Consider the following 13,639-nt stretch of genomic DNA (forward strand, 5'->3'; position numbering starts at 1 on the left):
TGATTTTAATGACATTTAGTGACTTAGAGTGAATGATGCACTGGATGCACCACAACACTAAATTTGAGCTTCAAAAATCTCGCAACTGGCATACACATACTAGACAAACAAACCTGTTTGATGCTCAGATCTATCTGCAGGATGGGTATTTAGGGGCCAAAATGCTTTTGTTTGTGAAAGAGCAAAAAATTTTTGGAAAAAGTAAAGGAAGTAAGAAATAGTACCTTTTTCCCCAAGTCATTTCATAGAGCAGAATCACGCTATAGTGTTTGCAGGACACTGAGATGCTACACCCTCGTTAGATGATTTATTGCTATCTAGGCTACCAATTTATTCCAGTACATTTTTTTTTCCAGCAGTGTCCACTATTTATTACACTTTAAGACTAAGCCTTCAGAAGGTCTCTACTTTACTTTAGATACAGACTAATGCAAAAATTATTATATAGCTTCCTTTCACAATTTATTTATTCATTACTCATAAATAAAGGCCTCTGAATGACCCAACATATATCTTTCATGCTATTTACTCTTAAGGCAACTTTAATTACTATTTGTTATTTATTATAAAAGGAGGCAGAAGGACTGAAGAGACACACATCAGTTGTACTGAATGTAATGAAGCAAGGAGGTAAACATCTTGTGGAAGCATCAAACAGTTCCCTTTCAAAAGGAATCCATAGCTTCAGAGATATGGATGAAGTGATATGAACTCAAGACTGCTCTCTATTGTGCATGTGATGGAGCAAAATGATCTTGTTGTTTATCACCACAGTGGATGCTCACTGCTTGTAGGTGCTTCTGAACACCACCCCACCCCCCCCAAAAAAAGCTGTTGAATCTAAATGGGAAAGTAAGGGGAAATAGATTTGCTTCTGAACTCTGCATTCTTGGACAAGGCTCACTGCCTTATCTGGAGGAGAAAAGGAGAAAGAAAATCCAGAATTGGGCATGCCTTTCCTCTTATGTCAAAGAACTAGGTAGGAATACTAAAACCACAATGTCATCTCTAGCAGAGTGATAAACATAAGGCTGCCCTGGAAACTCTATCAACTCTGTAAAATAATGAGGTCAAAATTGCTGCTGAGGGCAGTGAATAATTATTTTGCAGGTAGGAGGGCTGAACTTGTTTCATTGGCACTTTCTGATCTGATATCTTCTGGGCCATAAAACTGGCATCTACGTAAACATATTGACACTTCTACTCACCTTTCTTAAGTGATGAAGATTTCCTGAGCTGAACTATTTTGTACTTCCTTCTACTCCCACTAAGAGGATTAAAGCAAGGGTAGAGGAGCTATAACCAGACCCAATTTACTTCTCACTTATAGCTGTTTCAGACTGAAGAAATGTCAGAACAAGAGAAACATCTAAATGCATATAAGCTTCACTTATACACAAATGAGAGAAATCTTAAGCCAATAGCACTGATATTTCCCGCACTGGGGGCCCAAGAAGGAATTAATAAATGTGTGTCCAAAACCCTCCCATGCATCCCATCCCAATTCACCTTTTCTCCCTTGGTTCCACTGGCACCTGGAGGGCCCGGGCTGCCAGCAGGGCCCTATAAAAGGTAAAATAGAAAAAAATCTTAGTTTTACATAACTGCAGGTTATCAATTGCAATTCCCCTTGACGTACAGGACAAACGCGAGGCTGCAGGTTTGTGTATGAGCAGCACTAAGAGTTACGTCCCATTGTACTGCATTAGGAGTTAATATGACACATAAGGCTGCTTCGGTCCTGCTGCATAGAGAGAAAAAGGAATAAAGATGGAGATGCCACAACAGCCACAATAACAGCAATCCAATTTCAGCTGGTTCAGAAGGATTGCAGTTCAGGGAGTACATCAGTGTCAAACACAAAATTTAGGATAAAATTCAGGCATGAGAATTTGCCCACTGCTAGGTGTCTAGACACGAAAAAGGCAAAAAAGCTTTAGAAAAACCTAGCTTCTGTAATAGGGTGTCACTTGGAGAAATAGTTCCTTAGAAGTAGTAAACAATCAGCGTCCACCACGTCCCTCTGCAGTTTCTCACTTCATCCACATTTACTGCAAGTATAAACCAGTCCTGTAAACAATGTAACGGGCATAGTGAACTTAGTTCGTTGTGATTCCAGTGCCGCATCTAGCGCTGGAAAATACTTCCATGTCAAAAGGATATCAATAAACACTAACTGGTCAAGTACTTCTCGGTATAGGGTAAACAGTGACTGAGGAACAAAGCAGAGAGAAAGCGATGATCAAGTGTGAAATCCCCCATTGAGAAGCAAAAGAACTTTCAGTGGAATAATCTCTATAATCTCACAAAGAGGAAGGTGTAGATTTAACAAAGATTAAGACTGCTAATGACATTATACCTTGACATCTCAATACAAAAGACATGTCCCATATGGCAACAAAAATACTTCCCAACAAAACCAAGTTGAAACTGTGGCTGCTAAAAGAGTGAGAGCAAGAGATCTGGGCAGCACGTGGCTGCTATGCTGGTAAAGCATGTTTAGGTCAGACCTCAGCAGCTGTTTTGTCTGTGTGAGCAGCAGGATCAACCACCTGAAGATGAACTATCCTAAGGTTTCAACATACAACTCCTCCACCTCTGCAACTGCAAAAACGTGCCTCCAAATGATCATTTCCAGAGAGGGAAACAGCAAAGGCAAGTGAATGGGATGCAGATGCAGCATCCTGGAGGCTTCAGGCTCAAGGGTGGCAATGATTAGCTCCATGGCTTTTGGAAAATCACTTTTTAGCCTCTGCTTCTAATTCTGTCCTTTAATACTTAGACCAAAAGATCCTTGGCAGTAAAGGATGCCTCCTATTAGTTATCATACCCTAAGTAATGAAACCGTCTTGTGGGATCTACAGATAGCAGTTTCAGACAACATGTTATCTGCCTAATCAGCGGAAACGTACTGATCTTTTGGACCATTTTCTGGTTTCATCCTGCCTTACAAACGTAAATAGTCCCAAGCCTTTCTTATTGAAAACAAACCAAGTATATTAAATCCAGTTCTCCCCCTTTCATGTTGTGAGAGGGAAAAATAAAAGTTTATAAAAATCAGACTTAAAGAACTGAATTTTTATGTGTTCTTCCTTATGTCTTTAATAAAAATTAAGACAAATATCTAACCTATCATCTTTAAAGGACTGGTGTTTCCTTTAAATGTATACTGCATTACAATTTAATTCTAAAACCAAACAAAAGAGAAAACTGTGCCAACAAAGATCCTTAGAATAAGGAGTACAAAAACTGCTGATGCAGCAGGATCCTGCCATGACTCAACAGCCACCCAAGACAAGTCTCAGTTTGAATCATCTTCCATTTCTTCTAAAGAAAACATAGCAGTTGTTGAGTATGTGTAACTTACCTGCTTCCCCTCCACACCTGGCTTTCCAGGGAACCCATCTAGGCCTCGTTCTCCCTGGAGAAAGAAGAGAAAGAACCTCTATAACTCAAATCTCTGCTGTTCAAGTCACCATTCTGCAAGAAATCTCCATGTCATCTGCTCCAAGAGTAAGGAATAAGGAGAGAAATTCAATCCAACGCAGTAGAGAAAATGGCTGAAGTCCCCACATCTGTACTACAACAAGTTGCTGGGAGTCTCCATCCAGTAACAAAGTGAAACAAATGCAATGAGTAGGAAACTTCCATTCTTTCCAACTTTGCTAACTGTTGGCACTTGTCTACCTACAAAACATAGCACCAAATACTTGGGATGTGAATTTAGAGATAAGAAGTGGTTGTGAGCTAGCTTTCCATGTGGAAATCATTCCTCTATCTGCTGAGGTGCGTTCCTATAAACTGGACAATGTGCACCAGGGAAACATCAGCCTGAAGTAGCCTCTTACAAAAGCAATGAATCCACAATCCAACAACAGCTCATTTTTACCCAGTTAACAAAAACTTTTTTATTTTTCACCTTTGCTTTCTGTAACCTGGAGGAACAATTAATCCATTCCTATACGTCTTCAGAGTTAACAGTCTATAACGTCCACAGGCAATCTAGTCCACTGCTTTTAATACCTGAAGATATGTTTTTTCTCTTGTACTGAAACCTGAACTTTTCTTGCTACATTTCAGACTAGTATGTCTTTCTATAACCCCCCACAGAGAACAGACTGCTCCCTTCACTTTTACAATGGGCTTTTATGTATTTGAAGACTCACAAAACTTCCCCTTCACACTTCAATAGACTAAACAAACTCAATACTTTCAACTTTTCTTCATGTGCATCTTTTTCAGATCTTTGATCTTTTCTGTTGTTCTCATTTGTGCACTGTCCAATTTTTGCACATCTTCACTGTAGCTAGGTACCCCAAGCTGGACACAGCTGAGGCTAACTTTGAGCAGAAAGAGTATTTTGTGGTTTAGAGATAATTCTTCTGTATAAATCCCAGGATAATGTTGGCTTTATCGCAAACTCCCTCCTGCAAGACAGCTTCTGATTCAGTTGCTGTCAATCTGTAGGAGTGTGCAATTTGTGTCTTACATATATTAAGCATTCTGCAGTTGCCTCTTCTCAATGTCGTCTTCTGCTTTGTACTTCCACACTCAATGTTAAAATATTCCATACGTTTTAATCCAGGTCCTTCCATGACAGAGACGATGACCAAACCAATGACACACTTCTGCTGAACTTTACTTTTCTCATACAGATTGTGGCCGTTGCCCATTTCAGCCTCTTTAGTTTAAAACTCTTTGAAATAAGGACTTTATTTTACTGTGTAAACACCGAAACCTCTGTAAAATGAAAGGCTGATTTTGCTTGGATCCTGCACACACAGCTGAATACAAATTACTAAATACACACACAGTGCCACTGTTAACATAAATGAGCATGAAAAAACAAATTCTACAAGTACAAGGAGTGACAGAAAAATATTAGTTTTACTCTATTTATTTAAATGTTTCAGACATTTCAATTCTGATTACTATCCCACAGGATCCCTGTTAGACCTCTGTTATTATCTGCAAACCCACACTTATGGCACTGGATTTAATTAGCTGCTTTTGAAAACTATATTGATTCAGCAAGTCAGAAATGGATTTGCAAATCAATTTATTTCTTGTCCCCCTTTAGGAAGTCAATCAGTCTTGTAATAAAAATAGTATTTTAAAATTATGCATCCCAGGAATGAAATTAGAGACCTATACCCTACAAAAAGCAGCTGAAAACCAGCATCAGATGTTAAGATTTACTTGCTTTTGGGGTGATAGTTTCCACATTTGTGGTTTCCTTTGCATTGACTGAGCTAGGAGCATCCTGAATTTGACACTTTCAGTAAGCTACAGTCTGGTGGATTGCTGATAAAATGCACAGTATATTCTCAGGAGAATTTTTAACATCCATACACTGCAGCAACGAGTGCTTCACACATGTTGTTTTAGCTGGCAAAACAGAAAAGTGTCAATGTTCTTACTGCTAGTAATGGGGGCTGGGAAAGCCAAATGTACTATTTATACAAATATATACAATAAAGTTGTTTGAAAACAACCCAAACAAATTGTGCTTTCCATTGTTTCCCCAGAAAACTCTGTCATTATATTTTTTTCCATTTTTTACAAAAAGACTAGGGAAAGGTTTGGTGTTGTTTCCCCAAAAGAAAATAAAAAAAAACACAATAAAAATTTCATTCCCAAATTTTCACTTCAAGACTCCCTTTCCATTTCCTCTGCTCTACTGTGTTTTCTTCTTTTAACCAGTGGAATAAAACGGTGAAGAGTTGTAAGCAACAGGGGGAAAACCTAATTCCACACAAACTTTAGTGCTGTTTTCTGACCTCTACCAGTTAGATAATGTGACCATTTGTTGGAAAAAAATTATCTCCCAAGGGTCTCCAGGGCAAAATAAAGAGATGATCTGCAAAATAAAGATGGTCTGCAGGGCTACAAAGATGATGAGGGGTCTGGAGCATCTTTCTTATGAGGAGAGACTGAGAGAGCTGGGGCTGTTCAGCCTGGAGAAGAGAAGCTGAGAGGGGATCTCATCAATGTTTATAAATATCTCCAGGGTGGGTGTCCAGAGGTTGGGACCACACTCTTCAGCGATGCCCAATGATAGGAAGAGGGGGCAACTGGCACAGACTGAAGCACAGGAGGTTCCATCTGAATATGAAGAGAAACTTTACTTTGAGATACCAGAGCCCTGGAACAGGCTGCCCAGATTCGTTGTGGAGTCTCCTTCTCCAGAGACATTCAAACCCACCTGGACACCTTCCTGTGTGATCTGCTCTGGTGACCATGCTTTAGCAGGTGGGTTGGACTGGATGGTCTCCAGAGGTCCCTTCCAACCCCAAATATTCTGTGAAACCCACTGCACAGAGGGACCTGGCAGCAGCAGACCAGCACCTCAGCCTCCTTAGATGAGCTTTTCTCCAACACAACACACATGGATCTATTGGATGGGCACATGTGTATGCAGCAAAAGTAATGCCCCATGTCATGCTGAACATGCTTAAATTAACATGCCAAGTATCACATATGGCTTATGTTGGTACAGAAGTACATCAAACTTATCTCTGCAGAGTTTGTCCTGGGGTCTACAGTGAGCCTATTGGGTGCAAAAGGACACGAGACACCACTCACAATGTGCAGAGGCTCCCCTGAAGTGCTGATGTAATTGATAATACTGGATTTAGACACCTCACTATTTATACCTGGAGTTCCGGAATATAAAAGCAAGATGTATTAAGCCTTTTTACATACTAGGGTGTATATTCAATAGACTGATACACAGTACATGGGCTAGTGCTCTCATCTGGTATAATAAACACTTTTCTCCTCAGGCACAAAGAAACACAGGTTGTGTAGGTGTCAGTATTCAAGTTACAGACTGAAGAGCAGACAAGGAAATATTTGGCCCATCGAATTTACGCCCACAGTTTTCACACTAGTAATGACTGGTAAAAGTTTGGATACTCTGAGACCAGCATGGAAAAAAACAAAGTGCAATTGTTACAGCAGAGATCTGGCTGCCCCAGGAAGACAAAAAAAAAAAAAAGAGGAGCTCTAATTGTGCATATCCTTCTAATCCTTCTAATGAAACAGAACCTAATTCACTTCTTCCCCACTTTAATCTTCCTCTAGCTTAGTCAGCTGCCTGCCCACACACAGCTCCAGCTTTGTCTCCCATCACGGTGATGTCAGAAAGATGGATTTTCTTCCAGGAGCCAAATATTCCAGCAGATTAGACAACTTCGCCTCCAGAAAAGCAGCAGAGGCACTGGCTAGACACAAAACACTGAGCCAGTCCTGCAAAGGGCTGAGGCAAAAGCATGAGGAAGATAAAGTATGATCCAGCCGTTTGCTCCTGCTGCACCAGTGAGGACAGATAAGATGGAACATGGTCGTGGCTACTTCATCATAAAGAACAAAATGGACACAGGGAACAGACACCTTAGCACATGGTAAAGCAAAGCACAATATCTTAAACTGGGGGTTTGATAATTTTTTTCATAGCAGCCTGGTGTAAATCTCTGGGTTTCTTCTCCAGAAGGAGATGGAGAGTGAGAAATGGGAACAAGGTCATGCTGCAAGCTAATAACTCCCTCCTTTGCACACACACAGCCAGATATCACTAGAGATAATTTGAACACAGGCAAGGCTGCCAGATCAGCACTGAGATATTCCTGTCTCAGGACCAGCTTGAGAGCAAGACAGGACATTGCTAAGGGCTGAAAGCCACCCAAAGCTAGCAAGAAAGGCCCTGCTGCCTGTTTTGTTCGCATGAGAAAAAGGGCAGCTCCTGTCAGACTGAGGGCCTGGTGACCCCCCATCTCCTGCTGCTTGTCAGGGCAGGAGTGGACCAGCACCTGCTTCTCCTGGCAAGAAGAGCAAAATGCATTTTTGGAGGCATCTCTGTGGAGCCTTGAGCACTGTCTTGCAGGTCTGCAGCAGAAGCGCCTGCATGCATATCTGAGGTCTCTCCCAAGACAATGAACAAACTGAAATAATACTTGATGTCTGTACAGTTCTCCTTTTAAATGCTTATTCCAGGTATAATAGGCACTTGGTCTCTTTGTTGAACCATAAACATGGTTCAAATCCCAGTGTCCTGTGCTCTGTAAAACAGCAATTCCCAGACAGGTGTGAGCAGAGAACTGGGCAGGAGAACCAGGTGGATGAAGCCTTTAACAGAGAAACTACGTGGTACTCATTAAAAACAGAACTTATGGTGATGGGGGAAGACAGACACACAGGAAGCTGGATCATCTGCGCAGCTGCAGTGAGACGGGGAAACGCTGGATGTAAATGCTGTCAGCAGCATTCAGTGGTCATTCACAACTCTCAGGGGTGCACACAGTGTGGACACCCTGCTAGATCTCCCCAGTGGCACACCTTCACTCCATTCCTCCTCTCTCTCCGCCATCCCCAGCTACACACAGACAAGAAGTCCCTAATATGTGTTTAGTAGACAGCAGAGATCCATAAAGCCCTCCTGTGCTCCCATGGGAGGTCATTCCCAGATAGCACAGGGACGTGCAGTGCGGCGAGGAAAATCCACCATCAGTTACCCTCCAGAGCTGCTGGCCTGGAAGCCCACCCCACCTAAGGCAAATAACAGCCTGGCTTTTCCTAGCATGCAGCAGGAATACCTTGTCTCCTCGTGTTCCCTTTTCTCCTCTTTCTCCTTGTAGACCCTAAAAATAAGGAGAAAAAAGAGATTATAAAACTCAGTCCAAGTTGAGGCATAGTTATCTCCTCTAATTAGTCAGAGGAAATGGCTTCAAATTGCAACAGGGAAAGTTCAGTTTGGATATTAGGAAAAATTTCTTCACGGAAAAGGTTGTCAGGCATTGGAACAAGTTGCCCATGGAAGTGGTGGAGTCACCATCCCTGGAGGGGTTTAAAAGATGTATAGATGAGGTTCTTAGGGACACAGTTTAGTGCTAGATTTAGGACATGCTTGGACTTGATCTTAAGGGTGTCTTCCAACCAAAATGATTCTATGATTCTGTCCTGTGATTCTAAGCCACTGTGCGTGTCTGCACAATCTATTCAAGTGAACCTCAAGGACATTTTCCATATTACCAACATTCAAAGTTGGCCACAAGCACGGTCTAAGCAGACTTACAGAGCAGGAATGACCTGTGGGCCCAAGAACATCTGTAATATCATACTGCTCACAGACACACGACCATCCTGCCAACAATAGTGTGGAGGGACAGGGAACACACCACAGCTGCAGATGGTCTGGAAGACAACCAGTGCTCTGCATTTTTCATGTTGCTCATAAACAATGAGGACTTAGGCAGAGGACAATATTGATGGAAAAACCTATTGCATAAACAAGCAAGAATGTCCATTCCTGGTGGTTTTGGATGTGACAACTAGGCAGACAGCAGGTACCTCTGAGAACTGGCAAATGCCAAATAATCCCTGTCCTGGAGGTCCAAGCACATTTTTGTGCTGTGAATCCAATGCCAACATTCATCTGGACTGCATAATTCATCTCCTCCCAGGTACACCAGAGGCGTTTTTTGGGGCTTAGTCTGATGAAAGACAGCAACACTAATAGAGGCAATCAAGTCAACGGGCAGGAACAGATTCCACCTCCCCTTGGCACAGGAAGCACCTTGTATTTTATCTTTATTGTAGCAACTGAGCAACCAGATAATGGCTACAGGCAGACAAATATGCTCAGTCAGTAGTGACCTCTCTAAGCCTGCCAAAGCTTAAAATGCTTCTTATTCTAATAATACATTTGTATTTAAACTTCAGTTTACTTTACACTATAGTGGAGGCTTACTTCCAGGCTCGTGAGAGCTGCATGTCTGGGTTTATTTGATTTATAGGATCTTCAGATTTAAGGCCATGGCTGACTGTAAGCAAACTCTGCACAGCCATGTCCATTTCTAACAACCCAAACTGAGCCTGCACATCTTCCCACACTGCAAATAAATAACCCTACTATTTCCAAAGGCCAAATGGCAGGAGGTTTAAAAATATGACTCCTTTAATGGGCTAGTAACCTCATGTAGGCTGAGTAGATGATTACTGCCTTGCTCCTCCTCAGCAGCCAAAGACAAACATCAAAACATCAGTCCTATGACAGAAAAGGGTAGGACCTTCAAAGACCATGTACCACAAGCATGGTATGCTTCTCACACAGAAAGGTGACTCAAGGAACAGGAATGAAGCGTTCTCATAGCTTTGTCAATTTATTTCACTAATATTGCAGGAGTCTATTACATGGCATGGTAGTGCCAATCCCATATTCATTTTACCCCCATATCATCTTCAAGTCTGATAGAATTCAACCTTAGACCACACAGGGAAACAGCATGAACCTGGGCCAAGACAAAAGTGCTCAAGCTCTTTAGAACACATTGGACCCGTTTGTAGCACTTTACAAAGCAAGTCCTCACTGGTACAGGGAAATCTTTCAGTGCATGTGCACGACTGCTATGCTGCTAGAGCTCACTGATGTACAGTCGGGTCATTAAACCTCAGAAAAATCCAATCAGCCTTTACAATATCAGCTTAGAGGCTGCCTCCACAATTACCAAGTTGAGATCACAAGACAGAGATGCTAACTTGATAGAATCTCACTTATTTTGGTCTTGCTGTCCATTCAGTCAAGCAGGCTGGTGCCCTGAGCCCAAAGGCTATTCCCTGACAGTTTTGAAACTATGAATGGAAACTTACTGAGAGTTGGTATTTTTTCTTGGAGTTATGACGAAGTTTTCGAGTACCATATAAATGGTGCACCAACACAGATCAAAGCAACTGCATTACAGTGGGAGCATCACAAAATCACTAGTTGTTATCTTGTTAATCAAGTCATTTCTACTCTGTTATCTTGGTATCAAGTCATTTCTACTGACATCTCTCTAGTGGCTACAGATCTCTTCTCTTTTAAAGAAGTCGGAAGGAATTCAAGTCAAATCAAGAACATGTCACTATTTGGACATAGTACAAGTAAATGGTCAGACATACCATATTCTCTTAATAATTGAAAAAATCTAACAACATGGGTGGACAGAACATACTGAAAAATTGGAGAAAGTTTCTAAAGTGTCAAAAAATTAATAACCGCCATGACTTACCGGTGCTCCTACGTAGCCTTTAATTCCTGGAAGACCCTGTTTTCCCTCAGACCCCTGGCAAGAGATTGAAATATAGTAAAACACCAGAAACTGTTTCACATAAAAGACCAAGAATAAAATCAGTTATTCAGAATGGTAGCTTGCAATCCTGGGCTCACAGGGAGCTGTTGAGGCTACTTGACCCTGTCAGTGCTAATACAAAGAGCAGTGTCTGACTTTCCAGCTGCTTACCCAAAGTGCCACCCCGATGCTTTCCTCTGCCCCCAGTGCTCATACATTAGCAAGTTTTATTCTTCTGCTTTCAGTCTTGCCCTGCAAAGGCAAACTCTCCTGCACATGTTCCTCTACAGGTTATTTCAGAAGTTTTGGCAAGGTCAGTCATTGCCTGCCTGTTGTGTGTTAGGTGACAGAGCTCTGTCTTGGCTGCTGAACACAGCGTTGATGGAACATAACACAGGGGTACACTGCTCTAAATGCTGCAACAAAGGCTATATCCCAGCATTTATAAATTACAAACTTCAAAATGTTATATAGATTGAAGAGTAAATGAATAGACACAGATCAGAACAATATTCTCCAGTGTTTATTTTCAGCATAAATGGGAGGAATGCAAGGGGGTGAGGTACACTTCAGCAGTCCGTCAGCTATTTGCACACTGACTCTCTCCCTTGAGAAGGCAAAATTGAATGCAGAGCACTCTCACTGTCTGATTTTATGTGCCTTACAATGACTTCAAATGGCCTTGATCCTCAGCTGAACTGGCTCAGCCCTCAGAGCCACCCTATGGAGACAGTTTGGGCCTGACAAGTCAATCATGAGAACTGGTTTTGGTATCTTATATCACTTGTTTGATTATTTTGTTACTTATCTCACTTCCCTTTCCCCACTCCCATCTCATCTGGTTAACTCCTGTATTGGGTGGCTATAGTGGATAAGGCTTCGAAACAGATCAAGATCGTATTTTTAAATCATTGCTACATTTCATATTAATAGATGTTTCTTATGAGGAAAAAAAAAAAAAGGCAAGATCTGTTTGCAATGAATTATTAGCAGAACTGCAGAACTGAGGCTTTTTTGTCCCAGTACATGTGCCTAGGAGGCTGGCCATGTCACACCACTGTTTACACTTGCCTTAGCCCAAATGACAATCTCATTTGGAGCAGTCATTAAGCACAGACCTGGCAGGCTGGCTAGACTGTACTTGGCTACTGTTTCACCACTGCTTTAAGGAATGCATTTCCAAAACCGTCCCCTTCCTCTGCCAGAGAGGACATGACTTGCTAAAGCAGATGAAGCTGTGCCTTAAAGCTTGTGAGCAGTTCATCAACCCAGCTGCAAAGTGGTTGGACCCCTGTAAATTATGGAAGTGAACCGCATATCAAACTTCGGGGTCAGATTCATAAACAGATTAACAAGAGCTGGGCTGAGGCACAAGCAAAGGTGGCTCTGGGATCTCTACAACATCAGACACCTGAGGATCTCTGCAAGGTCAGGAAGTAGTGCAAGTCCTCTAAGGGCAGAGGGAGAGCAGCAGGCATGAACTCAATCTCTGCCTTCACTTTACAGAAGAATATTACTCTTAAAGTCTAGGCAAAAGCCATACAGAAATAAAGGCCTGTTCCAAGTTGTACTGTTACATAAAATGTGGTTATAACACTCAGAAAAAGTTATAAATAGAGAAACTGGGTTTGTCTAGATAAGAAGGACTTGCTGATCCCACTCAAGGCCTGAGCTGAGATCATGTCTAGTAAACCAGAGAAGCGTGAGACCTTCAGCAGCTGAAGTGAACAAGAACGAAATTTGTCAAAATGAAACTCTCAGTTAATACTTTCTATTTCAAAGGCTTGATTTTTTTTCCTCCCTCCCTCTGTTTTTGCTATCAAGTGCAGATAACTGTCAGCTCAGATGGGAATGTTATAGCTATGTTGATGTTGTAACAATTACAGCCACACAAAACCTCTTTAAACTTTCAATAAAAATACAGAAAAACAAAGAACAAAAAGGTTGAATATTTGCTGCAAGATTTTACAGGCTAAAGGGACTGGTCTCAAAAATTGAAGCTTTGTTTCACTGCTATAATATACAGCGAGTGACTTGTGCTATAGCTTTTTCTCTCTGCACTCACTTCTTTAAATTAACCTGCCAGGTTCTACATGTTTATGTGGGAGCTTTCTCCACTGACCAGAGGATATTTCTTGCCATCTCAGACCACCATCGCATTTTCTATAACCAGAAGATCCAACACTGATTAGCACAAGGCTGACTTTGAGAGCTCTTAATTGCTTCCACCAACTTGTAACCAGCAAGATCATACATCCTTCTTGGTGAGCAATGAAGTTTAACACCAAGTTTGATTAAAACAAAAAAAAAAACCCAAAAAACAATAACAACAACAACAACAACAAAACACCAAAAACCCCATATATCTTTACAATGAAGGCACTGCGCTAGGAAAAATCTCCCCTGGGGACTTTGCTGAGCAGCAAAAGCAGTGAAATCAGAGATGACAGACCGAGGTCATTTCATTCCTGTAACCCATCCATGTACCCTAATGGGCTCATCATCCATTACCGTACTTCTGTGGATTGAAG

At 41.6% G+C, this 13,639-nt stretch overlaps 1 protein-coding gene across 4 annotated transcripts in view; it reads right to left on the reverse strand.

Moving 5' to 3' along the window:
* The window catches only part of COL22A1 (collagen type XXII alpha 1 chain), a 229,422-nt gene that overhangs the window by 87,282 nt on the left and 128,501 nt on the right, over window positions 1–13,639 (reverse strand). For all 4 annotated transcript variants that reach the window (XM_065054479.1, XM_065054478.1, XM_065054481.1 and 1 more), the window contains exons 16-19: window positions 11,049–11,102; window positions 8,595–8,639; window positions 3,368–3,421; window positions 1,510–1,563 (exon numbers count right to left, since the gene is read on the reverse strand). In XM_065054479.1, the coding sequence (XP_064910551.1) occupies window positions 1,510–1,563; window positions 3,368–3,421; window positions 8,595–8,639; window positions 11,049–11,102 (207 nt within the window). The remainder of the gene's footprint in view (window positions 1–1,509; window positions 1,564–3,367; window positions 3,422–8,594; window positions 8,640–11,048; window positions 11,103–13,639) is intronic.

Source organism: Columba livia, chromosome 2 (genome assembly GCF_036013475.1).
Source record: "Columba livia isolate bColLiv1 breed racing homer chromosome 2, bColLiv1.pat.W.v2, whole genome shotgun sequence".
NCBI classification, from domain to species: Eukaryota; Metazoa; Chordata; class Aves; order Columbiformes; family Columbidae; genus Columba; species Columba livia.